We start from the raw sequence: 23,148 nt of genomic DNA on the forward strand, positions 1-23,148 counted from the left end.
TTAGGTGTTCGAAATGGTCACCATTATTGTAGACACACAAACAATGCCGCTGAACAGCAGCACGAACTACTGACGCAACGTGTTCAGTTGGATATTTGCACATGAATGTACGATGGATTATCGAAGTTCATACGTCCTTAACTCCTCTGGACTTTTACCTGCGGAGAACACTAAAAGACGTCGCTTATCGACAAAAGCCACATTGGATGAACTTACACAAGTTATCGACTTTTAAACAGTGGATACATTTTTTTGGAGCCCTCTGTATTTTGCAACCCCAAGCCGATGGCCTATTATAGTTTTCTGGAATGACATCATTTTTGGTTATTTTTGTTCAATCTATGCCAAATGACAGACAAGAACATTTTTTAGTTACGTCTTTCAGAATATATTCATCAAAATTAACATTGATTTGTTTTTACCATCAACTTGTGCAAAATACCGCGAAGATATCTTGGCTTTCTTTCAATAAGAAAAAGGTCAAGCCAAAAATGGAATCCTATGGCAAATTGATAATGTAATTGCTTCAAATGAAACCCAACGCAGCCATACAACAATCATCAATATTAAGAAAAGAGGAATAACGAACGGAATGGTTTACCCCCAGATGTCTCAAAAGCAAGCAAGAGGTGAAAACAAAAAATAGAGATTACTTTAAAAAAATGGATATGTTACAATACATCCATTTTGTAAAGTAATTTCAATTTTTTTGTTTTCACTTCTTCCTTGCTTTTGATTTGATTTCATTTTTGATATATTCTCTCAAGAAATTGATTCTCTTGTAGACGATGTGAGATAAATTCGTCAGGTATTTTCTATTATTTGATTTCTTCCACCTAAAACCAATGCGTATACGTACGTATTTTTTTAGCGAGGTGATCGAAAAATTAAAATGTTTTTTATGCAATGTTTCAATACAGACTTTGCATAAAAAACATTTTAATTTTTCGCTCAACTCGCTACGTTTGGTTTTACGTGGAAGAAATTAAATAATAGAAAATACCTGATGGATTTATATCACATCGTCCACAAAAGAATAAATTTCTTGAAGCCATCAGACGACAACAATGTTGAAGATATCTTCGAAATTAGTTCTGATTCTGAAGACAGTGAAGCGGAGTAATTTTGTTTAAAGTCTTGTCTGTGAATTGAATTGAAAATTGAAATAATATTGATAAAAATGGATAACTGGCGTCAATTTGTTATATTGCAAACAAGGAATAAAGCACAGATTCAAGCATTTATATTAAGGCCTTGTGACCTTATTTGCAAAGAAAATTTCGTTTTTGAGGTTATAAAATCCTTTTGGAACAATTCCGGTGACACTTTCGAGCACCTCCAAAACTGGTTTGGATTCAGGAAAATTTTTAACGGCACGTGCCAGCCATTTTCGAGAAGTTAAAATGCAAACGGAAAATGCAATTTTATATTAGCTTTCGCCAGAGCTGAAGGCAACCCTCTTATCCGCATCACTGTATACATCTAGGTTAGGAGTGATTGCTTAAATTTAAATAATATGAGAAATACGCTATTTCAAATCAGTGTGACGTCATTGCAAAAAGGTAATACGTCAAGTATATGGAGAATGGATAAAAATAAGCCTATAAAAATTGGTTTTGGGCCCTAGCAGGCTCTATTTTCGAAACATTTAAGATATTACAGCGTTGTCACATCTACTTGAACCACACATCAACTTATTTTTTTTATTTGAATTCCCTATATATTATCACATTTTTAAAATGTACAAAAAAAAAAAAATTTCGTTGCAAAATAGATTATTTATTATTTATTTATACACACAGGGTTTTCGAAAATAAAGGGAGATATTTTAGAGGACGATTCCTGGTAAAAATATTTTAAAAAAGCGTTTATAAATATAATTCCGGTAATGCAGAGTTTTCAAGATACATTACAGATATATTAAAATAAAAAATATACATATTTATAGATATTTAAACAAATATTCACTACATTCTATCGAAATTTAGCAGTGTTATTTGGTGTATTAAGAGGCTAATTTAACCCTAAGGGATTAAAATTATTAAGTGTATTGTTAATTACTTTTCTATGGAGTGACGAAAATCACCATGCTTACGTGCAATGTCACCATCAGGAACATTTTTTAAATATGTGGATCTGTATTGTTGAAAGTAACTTAATTGGTCCTTTTTTAACCCTAAAGTTGGAAAGATATATTTTTAACAGATAATAATTTCGTGAAAATCTGAACCTTTATTTCTTATTTATTTTGAAAATCGGCTGGATTATTTTGCTTGCGTTTTTGATTTTTTTTTTACTTTTGATACAATAAACGACTTCATGCGAAACTATTTTTGGGTGTATAAGGAAAATTCATGACCCTAATACTAAAAAATAGAAATTATATTAATTTACGTATTTTCAGTGCAATTATCTTATATTTAATAATGATAATAATAATAATAATAACCTTTGTTGCAAAGAGCATGGAAAATTACAATACATTACAATCGCAGCCACCCAGGCAAAACTCAGATACCATTAAAGTCTCATTTAAAAAGAAAAATCATTGTTCCAGATAGCAAAGAATAAGCCTTATGTAGCAAGTAAATAAACATGCAATATCTAAGAGGGAATGAAAAGGGAATAGCTAAGAATAAAGGGAGAGCAATAGGAAAATTTGAACAAAAATGAACAAGTATTACAAGACACTACTGCTGACAGTTGAGAAACCAGACCAGTGCCGGGAGTGATCTTGTAAAGCAATATTATAAGAATATGACCTTTTAAATACTTCCTTTCTGTTACGCAAATTAAGCCCATGGAAATTTGCTCTAAAGGAAATTTCATTAAACAGGTAGCGAGGTGATTTATTTTTAATAATCTTGAAATAAAGAGACGCCATATGCACCTTGAATCTATTGTGCATATTGAGCCAACTAGATTCGTCATTTATTCGTTATTTATGCTTCAAGGCGAAGCCTTTAAATACTTAGGACAGTGGTTCAGCTGAGACAACACCAAAGAGTCGCCAAGCCTCTTTGTCTCTCGTGATTAATAGTATCTATAAAAATAAATGAGTTTTAAAGTACCATAAGCTTTTTTCAGTTTTCATTTCTATGCTAAAGCAAACGACGTTTAGAATCCAGGAATAATCCCAGGCATTTACTGGAACCATAGAATTGACGGGGAGCATCGTTGATTGTTAACTAGAGCTGACTTTAAATTTTCAAGTTAGACATCGTTTCCGATTACAGCAGCTGATTTAGTAGGATTAATTTTAAGTAGACGATCCGTAGCAATATTATAGAAGTTATTTAAATCAAAATTTATAATTTCATTACTTTAGTGAATGTCGTCATTGAAAGTTGTGTATAGTCGGGTGTCGTCAGCATAAAGATGATAATCAACATAATTTAGCGACATGTGAAACTGATAAGTATAAATAGTAAACAAAAGAGGACCCAAGATGCTGCCCTGCGGCACCCCTGAAGAAACGATTTTAGATAGAAATGATTTTAAGAGCTTTAAGATAGCAAACATAAGCTTATGATTAAGCACGTCAAATACCTTACTAAAATCTAGTAACACTTATACCGAGATTTTGTTTTCATCAGCCCTGGCATGGTGTCTCAGTTGCCTCTCTATTACTCTTTCTATGACTTTTGAGAAAGTAGGAAGAATGCTGATCTAACGAAGATGACTGAGCTCGGACGGATTCCTAGTTTTTTGAAATGGGATAACATCTGGATGTTTCCAAGCCAGTGGGAAATGTATGTATGCATTCATTAATAATATGTGTGATGTACGGGCCAACCACAGGACAGCATAACAAAACGAGCGTTATGTTAATCATATCGCTGCCGAATGATTTAGTTTTTATGTTTCTAAATATACTAACCGACCTCTCCGACCAGCTCAAAATCAAAACCGTCCGATATATTTTCAAATACATTATAACAATATATAACAAATATATTATAACAATTCAGAAGTTCGGCTTTAGGAGTGCTGTTCTCAGGCGGTTGAAATAGCAATTTTACCGTTATGAGAAAGATATGTTCCAGACAAGCATTTTTCAAATATTAAACGTCGGGAACAGATATGAGTTCTCCATTATCACCAGTCACCGCTAATGTATTTATGGAAGCATTTCAGAAGAAATCTCTCGACACCTTCCATGTAAAACCAAAATTGTGGTAACGCTACGTCGATGATACTTCTCTTATTTGGTCTCATAGTCTAGATTTACTTAGACATTTAAACTCCATACACCTTAACATACGTTTTACCATTGAAATAGAAACAAATAATAATCTCCCATATTTAGATATTCTTATCAATAGAAAATCAGACTTGACAGAAAACCTACGTGCACACGCCGATACCTTAATGCATTGTCACATCACCATTTGGCCCAAAAATAATCGTTTCTCAACTCTCGTGTTTACAGAGCCGATCCCGAGTCACTAAACCCAGAATTAAAACACCTTACTCCTGCTCTTTTTTGTAATAATTTCCACATTAAAGATATTAAGCGCTCAATCACAAAATACACCTTCCCGCAACCTTCCAAAGGCAATGAGTCGGAAAGCAACCCAACACTTGATACTGTTGTCCCTCCTTACATTCAAAATATCACTAACCATATATCAAAAGTTCTTAAGAAAACGTCAAAACCCCATTTACCACTTCTCCGAAAATTCCATTTGAGACGCCAGGTCTTTACAGCAATCTGTGCATATGTAGCAAACAATGCATTGGACAGATCGGACGAAAAATATCAATTACGCTCAAAGAATATGAAAGATCCCTAAGACAAGGACAAATGAACTCGTCAGTGGTTGCTCAACACATTTGGCAAACTGGTCATAAAATTTTATTGGATAAAACTAAAATTTTGCAAGTAATCAACTCGTCGACCAACGAAAATTCCGAGAATCTATGGAAATCTATAAGCAACCAAACAATCCTAACCGCGACTCAGGTCTTTAGCTGTCACTCATCATCCGAGAAGATGTTTATGCCCCTCATTTAACTCCGCCCCATCAAACAATATATTAACAGGTACAGAGTAAAATGCGAGCCAGTTTCAATTAAGCTCTCAAGAAGCTAACAGAATGGATTGGCGAGACGTCAGCAAGTGCGAATCAACAACAACCTGTAACAAGTTTCCTTGAAAAAATGGCTTCTTGAACATTTGTTCCACTTAGATTTTTCTGCTAATACTGCTAGAAGAAAAAGTCAACTGTATAACACCTTTGCTGCAAATTGGATTTCCACTTCGCTCCGCTGACGTAAATCCAATACATTTTTTTATATGGGGACACCATGAAACGCTACTCCCATGGAAACAATACTTCGAATTCATTGTTCAGTGATTCGTCGAGTGAGTACGGAAATGGATGGTGGAGATTTCCCATATTTGTGGTAGTTTACTTTATGTTATGGACACCACTGAACTTAATAAGTTTACTTCCTTTTACTTAAATTTCACCGTCGATCAGCGTACGTTCGGGTCGAACGTAGCCGCCAATATCGGTACCGTCAGAACGCTGATACCAACAGCTACGATAGAGATTCTAGACCTGGACGGAGTCTCCACTGAATCTGACGTCCGTGATGCACTTGGGCGAGACTTCACGGCAAACCTTGAAATCAAGCGAGTCAACCTAACTAAAGTTACCCAACGAGGTCAAAGAGCGGCTTTTTGCGAGATTGACGAGACCAATGCGGTCAAGGCCCTCAATAAGGCTCGCATAAAGGTTGGGTGGGTTAGCTGCCGCGTACGGCCGGTAGCGAAAGTGGTACGCTGTGCCAGATGTCTCGGGTATGGGCACGCGATGCACTCCTGCAAGGGGCCAAACCGCAGCAAATGCTGCTTTAAATGCGTAGGAGAAAGTCACAAGGCAGCGGACTGCATCGAGCAACCGAAGTGCTTTCTATGTCCGAATGACGCTAAGGACAGCCTGTGTCATATTCCTGGCTTCGAAGCTTGTAAAGCGTTCCGCGCAGCTCTAGCTGAAGCGACAAGGGCACACAAATGATCAGAGTCCTTCAAGGTAATCTGAATAGGTGCATACTAGCACAACACCTCCTTCGCCAAAGGATCTTTGATGATAAAGTCGACATCTGCATCATCTCCGAACAACATTCAAACTTCCAGGGCGGGTTATGGTTCGCAGATAAAACTGGGACTGCAGCACTATGGATCGCAAATACAAAGAACATTACCGCAATCAACAGCGGAAGTGGAGCAGGCTTTGTCTGGATTCAAACCCCTACAGCCTACTTCATGAGCGTCTACCTCTCGCCTAACGAGGGAATCACTGTGGCGACCATAGAGGACGGTATCGGCAAGTTTAACGGCGGAGTCATTGTAGCTGGTGATTTCAACGCCAAATCGGCAGAATGGGGCGTAGCGTTCTCTGATACCAGAGGCAATGAAGTCGCTGATGCCGCAGCAAGACTCGACCTCATTGTACTGAATACTGGAAATACCACGACATTCCGGAGACCAGGGTACCAAGAATCCATTCTTGACATTACGTTAGCGACCCCAAGGATTGCGAACACGATTGAGGGCTGGACCATATCCGAAGAATACAGCGGTAGTGACCATCAGTATGTGACCTTCAGTGTTGGACTTACACCTGGCTCGGCTCCGCAGTGCACCCTACACAAAAGGAAGTGGAACGCTAGCAAGCTTGACCTCGATGCTCTACGAACTTTTCTCATAAGGAGCATACCAACTCTCCAGAGAAACCCCAATCCAAGCACCCGCAAGGAGACGGCAGAAATAGTGACAAGAACCATGAATATTATTCTCGGCTCATGTAACGCTTCTATGCCACGACTGAAAGTTCGGGGTGCACACAGACCGGCATACTGGTGGTCACCGGAGATAGCAGAATTACGAAGAACATGCCATGTGCTACGTCGCCGCGCAACGAGGGCTGCAAAATGTTCACCCGATCAGGAACTGTATGTGAACGAGTACAAGCACGCAAAAAAAACCTTGAATAAAACCATCAAAACAAGGAAAGCGACGCTATGGAAAGACTTATGCAATGACCTCAACAATGATATCTGGGGTAAAGCCTACCAAATTGTCACTAAACGACTCGGAAAAGCTGCACCAGAAGCGCCAAAACCCCCCTCCGTGATGTATAGCATCGTGGCGGAGCTGTTTCCCAAACACCCGCCGCGGAGGAAGAGACACTATGTTAAAAGTGGCGGAACGACTCCCTTTACTACCAAGAAATTGCAAGACGCGGCAAAGACCATCAAGATAGGAAAAGCACCCGGCCCAGATGACATTCCAGCCTTGGTGATCAAGACTGTAGCCCTGGAATACCCGGACATACTCCTGGGCACCTACAATGCATGTCTTGCAACTGGCACGTTTCCCACGGTTTGGAAGCGGCAGAGATTGGTCCTGTTGGACAAAGGAAAGGGAACCTCAACACCTTCATCGTTTAGACCACTATGCATGCTTGACATCGCTGGGAAACTGCTGGAAAAGCTCATTCAAGGCAGGTTTCGAAACGACATTGACTGTGCTGGAGGTTTTGCTACCAACCAATACGGGTTTCGGAAAAGTAGATCGACGATCGACGCGATTCAGAAGGTGATAGAGACTGCAAGAAGAACATGGTCTGGTAGTCTCAAAACTCGCAAAGTATGTTTACTTCTAACATTGGACGTTAAAAATACCTTTAACAGCGCGAATTGGGGAGATATTCTGGACGCCCTAGAACATAAATTTGATATAGAGCCAGAAAATCTGGAAATGGTCGACGATTACCTCGGCGAAAGGACGCTAATTGTAGAATCGACGGAAGGCCCGCAGGAGCACGACATAACGGCCGGCGTGCCTCAGGGCTCAGTCATGGGGGTCCGATCTATGGAACGCAGACTATGACCAGCTCCTGAGGATCCCTCCTGAGGAACTTGCGGGTTTTGCGGATGACGTTGTGGCTACATAGAAGTGGACAGTGTCGAAGAAGCAGAATTATTAGTTCGGGAGACCACTGACACCATCGAAACCTGGCTTGAGAAACACCACCTGACACTTGCCAAGCAGAAAACAGTGGTGGTTGTACTGACTCGACAAAAATGGTTCCCTAAACCATTCACCGTAAAGATGGGAGGTACAACTTTGACGTCAACGAGAGCTTTACGCTACCTAGGGGTAATGATAGACGAAAAACTATCTTACCGTGAACACATTGATAGTGCATGCCGGAGAGCTAGCAAGACGGTATCCAGCTTATCATGGCGGATCATGGCGAACACGATGGGACCTCGAACCAAAAAAAGACGAGTCCTCCTCGAAGTAGTTCACTCGGTACTGCTCTACGGAGCAGAGATATGGGCGGACATCCTAAAGCAGAAAACATACAGGCGCAAAATAGCAGCAGTGCAACGGAGAGGCGCTGTTAGGGTTGCCTGTGCATACCGCACCGTCTCGGAAGCGGCAATACTGATCATTGCGGGAGCAACGCCTATCGACCTGTTAGCGTTTGAGAGAGCCAAGCTCTATGACGCTAAAAGGAAATGCGACAACTTCAAGGAGGCAAAAACAAGGATAAAAGCGGAAACCCAGCGAGAGTGGCAGGACCGATGGACGACGGGTGAGACGGGCAGATGGACGGAGCGTCAGATTCCGAACATCAATGTCTGGCTTTCTCGGAAACACGGGGACACAGACTTCTATCTGACCCAGCTACTGACTGGACATGGACAGTTCACCGCTTATCTTTTTAAGATGGGCTTACACAACACCCTTATGTGTAAGTACTGTCCTGATAAAATTGACGACGCCGAACATACGTTCTTTGAGTGTGCTCGGTGGAAGGACTATAGAAGTAGCACCGAAGAAATCATAGGCGCCAGGCTCTCCCCCTCAAGTCTGGTGTCGTCTATGATCGAACAGGAGGGAAACCGGTCGGCTGTTGCAACCTACGCACAGCGCCTTCTGAAAGATAAAATTTCAGAAAGGGACCAGTAGCCAGGAGTAGGCGCCATGGAGCGCAGCACGGACTGGATTGATGTAATGCTAACGCGGTTCCAATCCAGTCCTCCCCGTACCATCTGCGTGGAGAGGGGAAGAGGAATGTTTTTTTTAGTGGGTAAAAATCTCCACACTACCGCCTATCGATATCTGCCGCAAGATGGGCGGCAGAGTTTACGATGACGGTGTCTTTTGAAGATTTTTTTCGTACCTCTTTACAAAAAAAAAAAAAACTTAAATTTCACCAAGCTCGAGTGTATATTTAGTTAGATATTGGTTGGGTTTAGAACTTCTTGGTATTTAATCAAAATCTGAGGGGATCGTTGGAAAATTGTAAGGTAATAACTTAACTGGTGAACGAAGAATCGTAAAGAAAAAACATTACGCTATTATGCAATTGTATGTTATTCACTCGTAAATATAAATATCCCGATTTTTTGTTGAAAGACAGTGCGAGGTTTTTATCGCGGTCCGAGAGGGTTTTTTTATTGTGTCTGTTTACAGCTCAAGACAGCGATTAAGATGTGCTGAAACAGCATGTGTAAAAATCGCGCATGTATCCTGTGTAGCTGCTGAGGACAAAAAATCGGACGGCTCATGGAAGTGCCAAACAACCATCCTTGAAAGAAATACTCAGCGAAATCAAGACAATTAAAGTTCTTAACAATGACATGTAGAGTCGAGGACACAAATGCAATGATATAGGCTCAGGATAAAAAAATCACAGATTGCCTTGAAAAAATTTCCCTGTTGGAAACAAAATGCGTTTCATAGGAAAAAGAAAACGCAGAACTGCGTGGTAAATTAAACTATCACGAACAATGTAGCCTTCTCAACAGTGTGGAGATTTGCGGGATTCCCGAGGTCAAGGAAGAAAACCTTATGGCAGCAATTGGTTTAGCTGGCAGAGCACTGAACTTTCCAATTCATGAAAACCAAATTGATGCTTGCTACAAAGTTGCAAATCAAAGACCAAACTCTGAGCCTAAGAAGATACATTTAAGGTTTGTTTCCAGACTTACCAAGGAGAGTTTTGTTAAGGCGAAAAAAGTTAATAGGAGTTTGACCTTGAAAGACTTTGATTTTCAATGGCCTGGCGACAGGGATAACAGGAAGCCTACATACATAACAAGGCTTTGACTGCGCAGGACCAAGTGTCGGGAGTTTAAAAAATCTGATAATATTCAGTTTTTCTGGGTTAAGAACAGGAACATTTTCATGAGAAAGTGTGAAGGTGAAAATGTGTTTAAAATAGACTCAACAAGCAATTTCAATGACGTGCACTAAACGTGTCTTTTGTTTTTACCTGTTACTACCAAAATGTTCAAGGGATGTCTTCAAAATTAAAAGACTTTAAAATTGCACTTTCACAACAGGATTTTGACATAATGGTACTAACCGAAACGTGGCTTAACCTATCAGTGTTTGATTTTGAGTTTTTTGACAATAAATTTACCGTTTGTAGGATAGATAGGGACCTTATATCCACAAATAAAAAAACCGGTGGAGAAGTTGTTGTTGCAATAAATCGAAGAATAATTTCCAAAGAACTTTCTATTCAATGCCTGATAAAAACGTTGAAGATATTTGGATTAAAATTAACATTAAAGGAGTAGAAATAGTCTTATGTGGTCTTTACGTTCCTCCTAATTCGAGATTTGAGCTTAGTAAAGCTTATAATGTTAGGAGATTTCAATATCAATAGAGTGTGCAACTTAAGTAATTTACCAAATTTAACCAATATTGAAACAAAGACTTAATAAATTAGTACGATATACAAAGTTATAATACGGATTGATTTGGTTCTGAGTAGTCGTAAGTTAACCGTCAGTCGTAGCGATTTTTCTCTCCTTATTAATGCTCGCGAGCATTGAAGATGCCAAGTGAGATTTTGGCGAAACGTCTGCAGGATTCCAGTCGGATGCAAGATTTGCAGGATTCCAGTCGGATGCAGGATTCCAGTCGGAGTTCAACGAGCGAACGGATGATATCCCGGAATATAGTGTCATCATATATATATATATATATATATATATATATATATATATATATATATATATATATATATATATATATATATATATATATATATATATATATATATATATATGTATATATATATTGTGTTGTGCACAAGTTTCCAGAAAATTCCTACATCAGAGTGTATGTTATTTTCAGCACATAGTATATACTGCGTGTACGCATATATATATATATATATATATATATATATATATATATATATATATATATATATATATATATATATATATATATATATATATATATATATATATATATATATATACATATATATATATATATATATATATATATATATATATATATATATATATATATATATATAATATGCGTACACGCAGTATATACTATGTGCTGATAATAACATACACTCTGATGTAGGAATTTTCTGGAAACTTGTGCACAACACAAGGAGGTTGCTTCGGACTTCATGTTCTTTGAGGAGAGAGAGATTAGTGGCAACAGTGAGATAGCCCAAACCTTTGCGGATTACTTTAAAAGTGTGTATTCAGAAAAGCCGGCTACATACAATCTTGCAAAGAACGACTTTACACAAATACGACAATAACCATAAACAAAATTGCGAAAGATCACATACTGGAGGCTATTGCTAAGCTAAAGCCTAAAAAATCATGTGGACCAGATAATATTCCGCCCTATATTTTTAAAGCTTGCAGGGAGCTTCTGGTGAGACCCCTAGAGATCCTTTTTAAATTAATTTTAAAAACTCAAATACATCCGGATATCTGGAAATTTCCAAAATCTGTCCAATACTAAAGAGTAATAAGCATAATAATATAAAAGAGTTCCGCCCTATTGCTTTGATATGCGCGCCAAGTAAAATATTTGAAACGATTTTACATAAGAAAATATATGCTCATATCAGACCGGTACTTGCGGAGGAGCAGCATGGCTTCACGGCGAAAAGATCCACTGTGACAAATTCAGCGTGCTTTTCTCAATACGTTAACTCGGCTCTAGACGCGAATATCCAGGTTGATGTAGTATACACTGATTTTGCTAAAGCATTTGACCGTGTGTGCCATGATGTTCTTCTGCGGAAGTTGTCGGGGTTTGGTCTCTCGGGGGATCTTCTGAGTCTCTCAAGTTCATATTTAAGCTCCCGGAAACAATATGTGGTTTACAGGGGTGCCTCTTCGGAGCCCTTTGCAGCTCACTCGAACCTTGAACCACTCTTCTTTGACATTTTTATCAATGACATGCCACAATTTGCAGCAAATTCACTTAATCTTCTTTTTGCCGATGATTATAAAATATTACGAAAAATTCGATGTAGACAAGACTGTGAATTGTTGCAAAAGGACTTAAATGAAGTAATCAAATGGTCAGAAACAAATAAACTAAATTTCAATATCAGCAAATGTTGTGTCATGACATTTAGCAGAAGATCAATTATCAATTATCATATATAAATATAAAATGAAAGAAATTATAATAGAACGAAAAACGGAAATGAAGGATCTTGGTGTACTTTTTGATTCCGGATCAAAATTTAATTTAATAAATTTAATAAACATATAGACAGCATAACAAAAAAAGGTTGCAAAATGTTAGGCTTTGTGGTTCGAAATTCTTCGGATTTTCAAAATAAGGAAACGTTGAATCTATTGAATAATGCATATGTTAGGAGTCCGTACTATTATGTATGTAAAGACGAATTAGAAAAGATTCAAAAGAAATTTTTGAGGTACCTTTATTATAAGAACTATGATATTTATTATTTTGATGTACTCTATGTCGTTTTAACTGAAGAGTTTGGTGTTTGCACACTTGCAAAAAGAAGGAAAATTGCTAAACTGGTTTGGGGCAGAATAGATTGTTCTTTTCTAATTAATGAATTAAGATTTATTGTGCCTACATATTTAACAAGGAATAATATCACTTTTGGATTTCCTAGAGCTTACACTAATATATGACAAAATAATATATTGCACAGAATGTGTAACTAAATAAATAATGAAATGCGTGATGTGGACATTTTTCAAATAGGTTTCTGTAAATTAAACTATAATTTTAAACAAACTCTAATATTGCTGTATATGCTCATATTTCTTTTTTTTTACTGTTGTGTTCCAACTTACTGTTATACCATAACTTATAGTCTAATTAACTATTAAAAAGTAGCATGCTAATTTGTTAGATTAGTACATAGATGAAACTCTTTGCCTTACTCTTTAATTTTTGGTTGCTAACTGTTGATTAATTGTAATCTATTATAAATAATTATTCAAAATAGATGTGGTTTCTTATAATACGTTTAGATCAAGAATGAATCCCCCTTTTAATGCCGCAATGAAATACAGAGGTTACCTTAAAAGCTCACGTTTAATTTACATTTATACATTATGCAAAATGTGCAAAATTTCATTGGCAAGCCGTATACAAAATTTGAGATTTGAATCAAAATTGGTTAATAATTATTTTCGCAAAATATTCTAAAAATATTTTTTATTTCCGAAATATATTAAGGAAGCTACAACATACATATATGTTTGTTAGAAAGTTTGAGAATTTAATAAACATATATCTTGGAAATAGATATCATATTCAAAAATTTCTGCATTTGAATTTTTAAATGCAAAAATTTCCTTATTCTCCATATACTTCTAATAGGTCATCGGATGGCTGCATAATAGTATCACTACCAATGTTTCTAAATTTTAATTTTAAAACCACTGATCTTTATTTTATAACTTAAAATAAATTAACGGAATAGAGTGAAATTCAAACGAGAAACATTCCCTTCATAACAAAGCTTCTATTAGAAATAAAACCAGTCTTCAAAAATTACGGACTGAAATTCGACATTCCTCCGTACGTACTTTACCCATCGAATTTTTGGTTTTGTTTTTAACTCCAACTTCAACACCCACGTGGAAAACACAATGGATCAGGGATACGCTTGAGTCTGTTTTCGGCAGCCATATTTTCGACAATCGCAAAATTGCAATGTTGGCATCAAGGACTCCCAAAATCTACCATCAAAATTTTAATTAACAATCCACCAATTCGAAGTTGTGCTCGTCATTTTTGTTTCGTAAACGCATTTGCTAAAGTAGTTAATTGTATTATTATGATTCAGCATAATTAAATATACAATAAGTAGGTACAATATCGGATATTTTAAATAGATTTTAGTCATTGAGAACATTTGGACATTTAGCAGTTCCGATGGTCTTGTCACACGTCACATGTATGTATTCGTGCTGTTTTAATATTCGTGGAAAAAATATAATATGCCTAGTTCTCACTCAAGAAATATACCATAGACCTACAGACTTAAAAAAATTGTCATTAGTCAAACTTATAAGATTCTGCTTATAAGCATAAAGATCTTAATAAAAAAATAATCTATGTTTCAATGGCATTCTTAATTTGATTTTCCTTGAATTAAGACAATTTCCATTTTATACGAAATAATGAAATTTTAAACAACAAATTTTAATAAATTTAATTTTTTTATAGTTCGACTTCTATTACTTTCAAACAACATTAAAATTTCAGAAAATTATATACTTAGTCACTTGGTACCATTACATACAAATATTTCAAATGAAATTATAAAAAACTGAATATATTAAAAGATCACACTTCTCTTTTATCAAAAAATTATATAGAAGAATTAAGTAATAATTATTATCAATATGTAGAGAACTTTTACCAACGAATGTGTGACCAATTTTATCAACAGTGACCCAAGTTTTGATGCAATATATAATTTAATTAAAATTAAACTATTGAAATTGAAAGAATAATAAGAAATTGTCTATTTATATGTTTTAAAATACAAATTAAATATCAAAACATATTATAATTAATCAAAAAATGAAAAAATTTGTTGCAATAGCAAATATCTGTAAAAACAAAACATATTCTTTCATAGTTTACCAAAAATCTTAAAAACTGCTTTACAAAAACACAAAAATTTAAAAAGCCACAAATTTAATTTTAAATAAATTAAAAATTTTAACATAAGGTAATAATTATTAAAAATTGGCTGTAAAAGAAATTATTTATATTAAAAAGAAAATAAATGCTGTAAATGATGGAAAATGTATTCATAATTTAAGTCAATTATATTACAATATAGTAACCTAATCTAAATTTAAAATGAAATCACCTTAACTCATAAATTAACCCTAAAATTAAATCAACATTCAATTCTCACAAACCCATTATAAACATCAAAGTCAAAATACTAAGAACAATTATCTTTACTTAGTTACTTTATACATTACAATATACGTTGAAAGTAACACTAATATATGTAAATATTTTAATGGAAAAATTTAATTTGTATAATAATTGTATAATTTTTGTTTATTTTACATTCTTGACTAAGACCTATCCACACAGTGATGGAAACGTTAAATATGCGTTTTATAAAAGCGGAGTGCATTGCTAGCTTATCAGTTAGCTGAAAACAGGTACCAGAAAGAGTATAGAAACGTTATATAAATTATTAATGATGTGTAACTAGTGACTATTAATTACGCCGAATGACTTGTGTAGCATCACCATCTATCCGTCGATAGACGAATTAGCACATCACCACGTAGAAGTAGATTTATAAAAGATCTTTTGTTTAATATGGTATAGCAGGTAGAGACGCTGACAATTTTTTAAAGAAAGATCTTCATCCTTTTAAGCATATATGACTTTTTTTAAAACGCGCTTTTGTCTTATGTCAAGAATTTTTGCGTTTGATTAGTACAATATCATACAAGGTATACACCACCGACTAATACAGCTTTAAAATGAGCATAATGTTAACAAAAGTAAATTTTTGCGGTATAGGCGAGATACGTGGATGCGTTTTTTATTAAAACAAGGGTATAAATACTTACCTCGCGAACTTCTTTAGTAATTAAAGCGGACCAGCTCGAGTTAGGCACGCTTTTCACGCTCGCAATCCATTGATCACTTAAATTATTTTCCGAAACTAACAGTACGCTATTGTCGGCGGGACAATAAATCAACACGGATATCACGTCGCAGAGTTCCGAAATTTGCGTAAACATTTCCGCGAATAATTTGACGGGACTACGTGAATTTTGAAATAGTTTTAAAACGATATTGCCTTTGCATCATTTCATCGCAAATTCATGTTCATCGTCCTATCTACGGGACTTGAATAGTTGAAGACGTAGATATCAAAGTGACTTTTCTCAAATTTCATTTTAAATTCAAATGAAGACTGTAACAAATGAACACCCTCACCACCATCTATTCGCAAATAGTGAACTAACCGTTGACCAAAACATCGTTTTAAAAAAGATTCGTGCGGTTCCGCTAGAGTGAGCCACAGAGGACCAACATAAAGCAATGAGAGGTTGCTGCTCGGGGATGAGATTCCCGTTGGCGAGTGTTATTCGGTATTTGAACCCCTTCTATTTCAATTTGTTCAGTTTTGGTTCTGTATTTAATTACACTCCCGGATGTAACAGTTTCTAGAATAGTATACTATGCGACAAGTGTGGTAAACGGCATTTGACTCACTCGCTCCGCTCGTGTCAAATAAACGAGTGACTTGAAAAGGTTACCGAACGTGTTGCATACTATACTTGTAAGGCGCATTTTTTTTAAGCTGCCCTATAAAATTTTTGTACGTACGACGCAATAAGCAACCACTGATGAGCCAAATGTTTTCTTAAAAAACCGCATTTCTCTGTTAGTCAGTTATCAAGGATCAGGAGGCAACTCACAAAAAAAGACCATTATAGTATTGTATTGATCGATATCAACGAATGCTCAATGATCACGAAAGCACATTGCACCACATCTACCCGTGACTTCATTCGTTTTCAGAACTAATTTTGGATTGAAGTTCTGGGAGGTTTTGGTCAAATTTCGACCTTTTGACAGTCATAACCGCGAATTTTCGAAAAAAAATCGTTCTTCAAATATTAAGACTATTTTTCCCCTCTGTCAGTAAGAACAAAATAAGCACAATTTTGCCATAAAAAACGTAATGGTCTTATAAAAACTTCCAATAGGATTTTAGCCTCCCATTCTAACCAAAAATTTCTACTGATTTAGTCACATTTTTTTTGTATCTATATGTACACCTCAACGTCATAAAAGCAAATCTTTGTGGAAGCGGATTTTGAAGGTGATTCTAATCAATTACTACACTTTTTACAAATTATTAATTACATATTCCTCTCTCGCATTCTACTTTCTTTTGTTATGGTAATAAGCTGCTATACAGGCTGTTCTGCAATTAATGTACCAAATTTTTAAGACAGATTCTACTTCGAAAATAATATATAGTTTCCTATACGAATATGCCCGGAAACGCGTCCTTCCCAAGATAAAGGGTATTGAAATTAAAAAAAAAAGAAACACTTTAGATATTTTAATTTACAGTTTTTGTACCGCTTAAACGAGATTTGTATGGAATATATTTAAAAAAAAAGGGGCGCCCTGCTTTTTCCTAAAATGCAAATTATTTTTGAAATGACATTTCAATTTGGAACCATTTTTTTACATTTGATGACATTTACTTAGATATATAATAAAAAAAGGTGAAACTATAAGTCACATAATTTATTCTTATAAAATAAAATTAGCACAGTCGTAAATCCTACAATTGCATTTGCGAATTGGCCATTTTTGTGATGTTTTCTAATATTGAAGATTTTAATTGCAATTGCGCCTGCACTTCATTCAACCTCGTGATTTTTTCTTTTAGGCTTTTTTCCAAATCATTGACTTGCTAAAATCATAGACGGTCATAATTTTTTCCACGGCCCAAATACCTACTTACCAAAACATAATTCTCTATACTGGACTCTGCTTTCTTTAACGTCTCTTCCTTCTTCTGCAAATTTTTCTGCAACTTTCTACCGTTCTCATCGGCCTTCGCGAACAACTGCTGCAATTTGTTTAACTGCTCTTCAACATTATTTTTCACTTTTGTCATTTCTATTAATTTAGCTTTTGTCTCTTCTAATACTGCTTCCGTTTCAGAAAGGGCCTTTTCCTTGAGTTTAAGCTGGCTTAGGCAAGCCTTATTTTTACCTTTCTCCGCTTCAACTCTGAAAAATAATAATGCAGTAATTTTTGACAATTTTTTAAACACATTTGCAACCTGTTTTGCAAGTCCCTAAGCATTACATTAGTTTCCTCCTTCTGCTTTAAAACTTCTTCTAACTTTTGTACCGTGTGAAATTCAGACTGCTGGAGCTTATTGTGTTCAATGGTCAGTCTTTCAATCCGGTGCTGAAGATGTGTACAATGCTTCGTAGAAGCGTCAATGCTTAGCAAAGCAGCTCTTTCAGCTTGGGTGAGATATGATATTTTATAACTGTAGAGCTCCATCAATTCCGAGGTAGATATATCTTTTGTTTCATTCCGTGCTATTTTACTCTGAAATGATACAATACTTTACAATTACAAAATTTCAATTTCACAGTATAAGTATAAGTTATTAGGATATCTAATTGACTTAGGCCCATAATTTGCAACAATTTAAACTTAATTAAAATAAAAAAAAACTAAATTAAACCAAAAGAAAATGTGCAAGAATTATTCAAAATATTTTTTTTGCCTGCTCTAGAAAATATCTTCATTACTGTAATTTTCCTTAAATACATAGAAAGCAGATTGTCTGCTGATTAACAGCTCAATTACTTTTAGGAACGATAGCTGTAGTTTGATAGTTATGGTTGATTAGAACTCGTCTCGAAGAATGTTTTTGAATATACATATACATGTAGGGGGTGATCCATTTAAGATGCTCGTGTACCTTGTCCCAATAAGTCCGATATTGAGGAAAAAAAAAGTTTGTCCTAAGTATAGCATTTTTATGTTCGGTTGGAACAAGACAGTAATGAACTTTACTTTTTTAAATAATGCTATGTCATTACATAGCATACGAAATTTTAAGTAGTTTTTGTGAAAAATGAGCTTTTCTATTTTTTACACTTTACACAAAATTGGGAATTTGGAAGTGGATAATACGTAATGCTTTGACCTATCTATCTATGTCGAAAATATGTTATACAGGATGATCACAAATGAACATCAAAAAATGTTTTTTCCTAATTAAAAAAACTCTTTTTTTTTAATGAAACACCCTGGGATTTAAGTCTGTATCATTTTTGAGTAAACATATTTTTTCACGGATTGTACTTCTCCTAACTTGCATTACTTTTTAATTTTATATTGTATTTAAAAAAAACTTAGCTAAATACAGGATGTTCTAATTAAAAAAAAAACAAGTGTGACCCTGTATAGTATATTTTCGCCATAGATATTTCGAAGCATTAAATAATAACTACTTCCGTGGATCCACAATAAAAATTTCCAATTTTAGTTTTCAAGTGTACTAAAACATTTTTCCAAACACCTATTTTACTCAAAATCAAGCGAATAACTATAATTTTTAAAAATATTCACAACATTCCAATTAAAAAAAGTAAAGTTGGTCAACTTTTTTTCATTTTCGTACTTATTAAAAAAAGTACAGGAGCATCTTAAATGGTTAAATGGACCACCCTGTAGTCGATGTACATAGATAAACAATGTACTAACACTGCAAATATCTGTACGCAGTAAAGTAAAATTTGAATCATTTAAACATAATTTTAACTAAAGTACCTAAGTATGTAATTATAAAACTCATAACTAAAGCGGCCAATAGAAGATGATGGAAATTTTCAATTTTCTAAAATGACTGCCAGCGGGCGTAATACGGTTTTTAAATCTTGAATTCCACTTTTTGAGAAATAATCTTATATTATACATAGCAAAAATAGGATAATTGTTTTAATTTACGCCTTAAGGGAAAGTGGTGGGGATATTCGAACATTGTAGGAAATAAATGTCAACAACTTCAAAACAGCTTCACATTTTGTCCAACTTGGAGTCTCTAACAAGGGCGCTTTTTAGGCTATCAACGTCGCCCAGGGCGGATTCATTTAGATTGCTTGTATCACCGCTAGAGGGCATTTTGGTTAGTTTGGTTTCTGTTAAATGTTAATAATATAAATATGTTTGAATAATACCCATCTATGAGCATAAAATTCGAAATTTTGAAAATTTAACTGTGCTTTGGAAAACGAAATAGCAAAGAGGAAAATGTCGATATTGACATCTCATTCATATTTTTAGTGTATTTTGGTGCCCTCATTTGTAAAAAAATGCCTTGCCACCTGTAGAAGTCATTGATATGTTTCGTGTTTATTTTCAAAACATTTAAAAAAAACTGTTTCTGTTAAAATTTATGAGATGTAGTATATAATAAATATTATTGATATTTTAAATATATTGTTGAGATTTTAACAGTAATTTTTTGCTAAAAGAACAAGTATTAGTATAATGGTACTGCAACTGAAGAAGCAAACAGGGATGATTGGCGAAACGTTAGCAAGTTCGACTCAACAACAACCGACGCAATAGAAATCCAGAAGTTTTGTGAATAGTATTACAGTCGCCTGTAGAAGTTTCTTTAATAAGTGTAATAGTTTGTTTGGAAAGAAAGTGTAACACATAAAATTGATGCAATAAGGATTAACCCATTCAATGTTTTTATCAACCATCACTCTCAAATACTTTATAATATTAGATTCCTTAATGGCCTGTACTAAAGGATCAAAATGCTCAAAAGTTGAGATGATTTTTCTCAGTATAGAAGAAGGTATATAATTAGTCTTACATATATCAAAATATAGTTTAAAAGCGCCCAAAAACATATTTTTCACCTCCATAGAAGAATCACCAAAAACAACTAGTTTATACAAACTAACCCTGTCTCCCACATATAAATTTACAAATTCAGGTTGATATATACGAATTAAGTAATAGTTCCCTCAAATTAGTGACTGGCAAAATATACTTTACTTCAATCTTATCCAGAATCCCATCCAACCTTTGATTTTGCGCGACTGGAATGAGATTAAAAGCAAACTCCCCATTTCCAGAATGACTGCATGGTTCCTTATTAACAGTTGTCACTAAAGATTGGAGTTTCTCCAATGCCTGGGACACCTCTACACTGCAAGAAGTGCCTGACAATTCCAATGCTAATTTTTTGACATGAGTCGGACTTTGGCAAATAGCGCGCGCAAGAATTATATGCATCTGTCTATAAATTTAACCAAAACATAAACTAACCCATAAGACTTATCGAATTTACCTATTGGAAAGTAAACTGTTTAAAAATTCTAACCAACTCTTATCACATTTCACTAACTCGGCAATCAGAGCTAAACCATAAATGTATAAATTTACAGCCTCAATAGTGCATGTATCGTCTCTATATTCCGGAGAGTCATCTCCCAACAAAGGCCGGAAAATTTTGGAGAGCAAATCTTCATGTAGCTCTTGCAGTACTTTCCCTCTAATTGATTTAACTTGCAACACAGCTTTCAACAGCTGAAGTAAAGCACCTAATCTATGAACCACTTTTATATTAAATCTAGTGGACCAACAAAAATTCTGTTACCTTTTATGATGTTGTACATGATTTGGCATAGATTCCTCATTTAGTAAAGCCAAAAATACAGGAAGTCCTACCACCAAGGCCTCTAACATACCATTATTTTGTTTCTCTGCATTCACAGCAATGGTTTTTAGTAGCGCGAATGCTTGGAAAGATGCCGGACTTTCATTTATCCACTTGACTGCGAAACTTATGAGTCTTGGATATTGACTTGACAGTGTTGGTACCTTGAGATCAGCCAAAAAATGTATAAACTCCAAAATTTGCGACATGCATTCTGGATCTTGTTCATTTGTATTATCTTCAATCATCTAACGAATGAGTTGTTAATTTACATTTGAAAACAAAACACCAACTTACTTCTAATATCTGGCTGATATTCTCGGCCCAATTACTATATTGATTTAATGGATTATTGTGACACCCTCTTACACTATCTACGAAAAACTCAACCACCTGTCTCAACAGAACAATATCTCTGTGTGTGAAAGCGTCTTTTATTGCTATAAATGTGCTGTCAATAAATTTAGGCATTATTTCACAAGGAATGTAACATGATATAGTCTCAAGAATTATAGCAATTTGACAAACATAGACTTCTACAATTGGTCCCTAAAATTGTAACAAATCAAGACATATAAACTACAAAGTTAAAAATGCACAATTCACTTTTAAAGACAGACATATCCGTACGAATTTCTTCAAGTCCACATTTCTTTGTAAAGTATAAATGGCAGTTATATTTTTGTAACATAAATTTACTAACACTGCCAGAGAAAGAGTTACGACTTCTGGCTCAGACCCTTCTACCCACCTAGCTAAAGTTGTCATTAAATGAGTTAAGTGTGGAAACTGCCAGGATATTTTTATCCCACAAGATAAATCCTAAAAAAGGATGTTATGATATCAAGCTTACTGTGGGAAGATCTAACTTACCTGCATAAGTTTAAGTAAACGAGTCTTTTTATCAGTGGTAAGGTGATCTCCAATAAGCCTTGCCAGGCAAGGGATGAAATTATAATTTTTAATTAAACTTTCCCTAGCTGAAGTATTTTTGCATGCATTACTCAATACATCAATACAGTACCAACTTGTCAGAGACCGCGGTTCCAAAGTGTTGAACAAATCATATAAACTAATGAAAAACTGACCAGCAATGTTTGTGTGCGGATCAAAGATTGTTAACTCTAAAGATAAACTCAATGCCTAAAATACAAAATTTATATTGATTTGTTATTTAAATGAGTTAAAACTGGGGTTTTGTATTTTGCACTGCTAGCCTACCTGCAAATATTGGTTAATTAATATTGCTTGATCTTCGGCACGGGATTCAAGAAATTGTTGAATTGCTGCTAAGAGTCTTTTCATTTTTGTAAATTTATTGTCGATACTGCTACCATTAAATGTTAATCTGGTATCTTCCATTTTTCAACTCGGAATTATTATTATGCAAAGGACGTTTGTATTGTTATCATTAGTTTTGTTTTTGCCGATTTCTTTAACTTGTATCGAAAGTTTCCATGTTAACGGTCGAAATTCAAAAACAGTAAACAAGACGCACAAGCACCCCACAGATCATTTACTTCTTCTTTGCAATTTTTCAGAGCGTTCTTGCTCTTCACAGGCAGAATTACCATAATCA

The 23,148-nt window shown here is 35.1% G+C and overlaps 2 protein-coding genes across 3 annotated transcripts in view; both read right to left on the reverse strand.

The window, feature by feature from the left end:
- Nucleotides 1-14,017, reverse strand: part of LOC132699434 (uncharacterized) — a 53,482-nt gene extending 39,465 nt beyond the window's left edge. For both annotated transcript variants that reach the window (XM_060666137.1, XM_060666136.1), the window contains exon 1: nt 13,882-14,017. In XM_060666137.1, the coding sequence (XP_060522120.1) occupies nt 13,882-13,890 (9 nt within the window). In that variant the 5' untranslated portion in view covers nt 13,891-14,017. The remainder of the gene's footprint in view (nt 1-13,881) is intronic.
- A 3,428-nt stretch (nt 14,018-17,445) lies between these two features.
- Nucleotides 17,446-23,043, reverse strand: LOC132699350 (uncharacterized). Its single transcript, XM_060666007.1, has 10 exons — nt 22,791-23,043; nt 22,443-22,712; nt 22,176-22,391; nt 21,867-22,118; nt 21,510-21,817; nt 21,201-21,458; nt 20,906-21,149; nt 18,153-18,430; nt 17,829-18,099; nt 17,446-17,777 (listed from the first exon to the last, which is right to left on the reverse strand). Exons 1-10 carry the CDS (start codon nt 22,929-22,931, stop codon nt 17,646-17,648), a joined length of 2,370 nt encoding a protein of 789 aa, XP_060521990.1. The 5' UTR covers nt 22,932-23,043; the 3' UTR covers nt 17,446-17,645.
- Between the last annotated feature and the right edge of the window lie 105 nt (nt 23,044-23,148).

Source organism: Cylas formicarius, unplaced genomic scaffold, assembly GCF_029955315.1.
Source record: "Cylas formicarius isolate icCylForm1 unplaced genomic scaffold, icCylForm1.1 PGA_scaffold_3__17_contigs__length_32017465, whole genome shotgun sequence".
NCBI classification, from domain to species: domain Eukaryota; kingdom Metazoa; phylum Arthropoda; class Insecta; order Coleoptera; family Brentidae; genus Cylas; species Cylas formicarius.

What these genes read in the sequence shown, in the direction of transcription:
- LOC132699350 (XM_060666007.1), bottom strand. Translation starts at nt 22,931, where the DNA reads ATGGAAGATACCAGATTAACATTTAATGGTAGCAGTATCGACAATAAA. An exon ending in CATGTACAACATCATAAAAG is followed by an intron (nt 21,459 to 21,509) that starts GTAACAGAATTT and finishes AGTGGTTCATAG; the next exon opens with ATTAGGTGCTTTACTTCAGC. An exon ending in GGATTCTGGATAAGATTGAA is followed by an intron (nt 18,431 to 20,905) that starts GTAAAGTATATT and finishes GTATCATTTCAG; the next exon opens with AGTAAAATAGCACGGAATGA.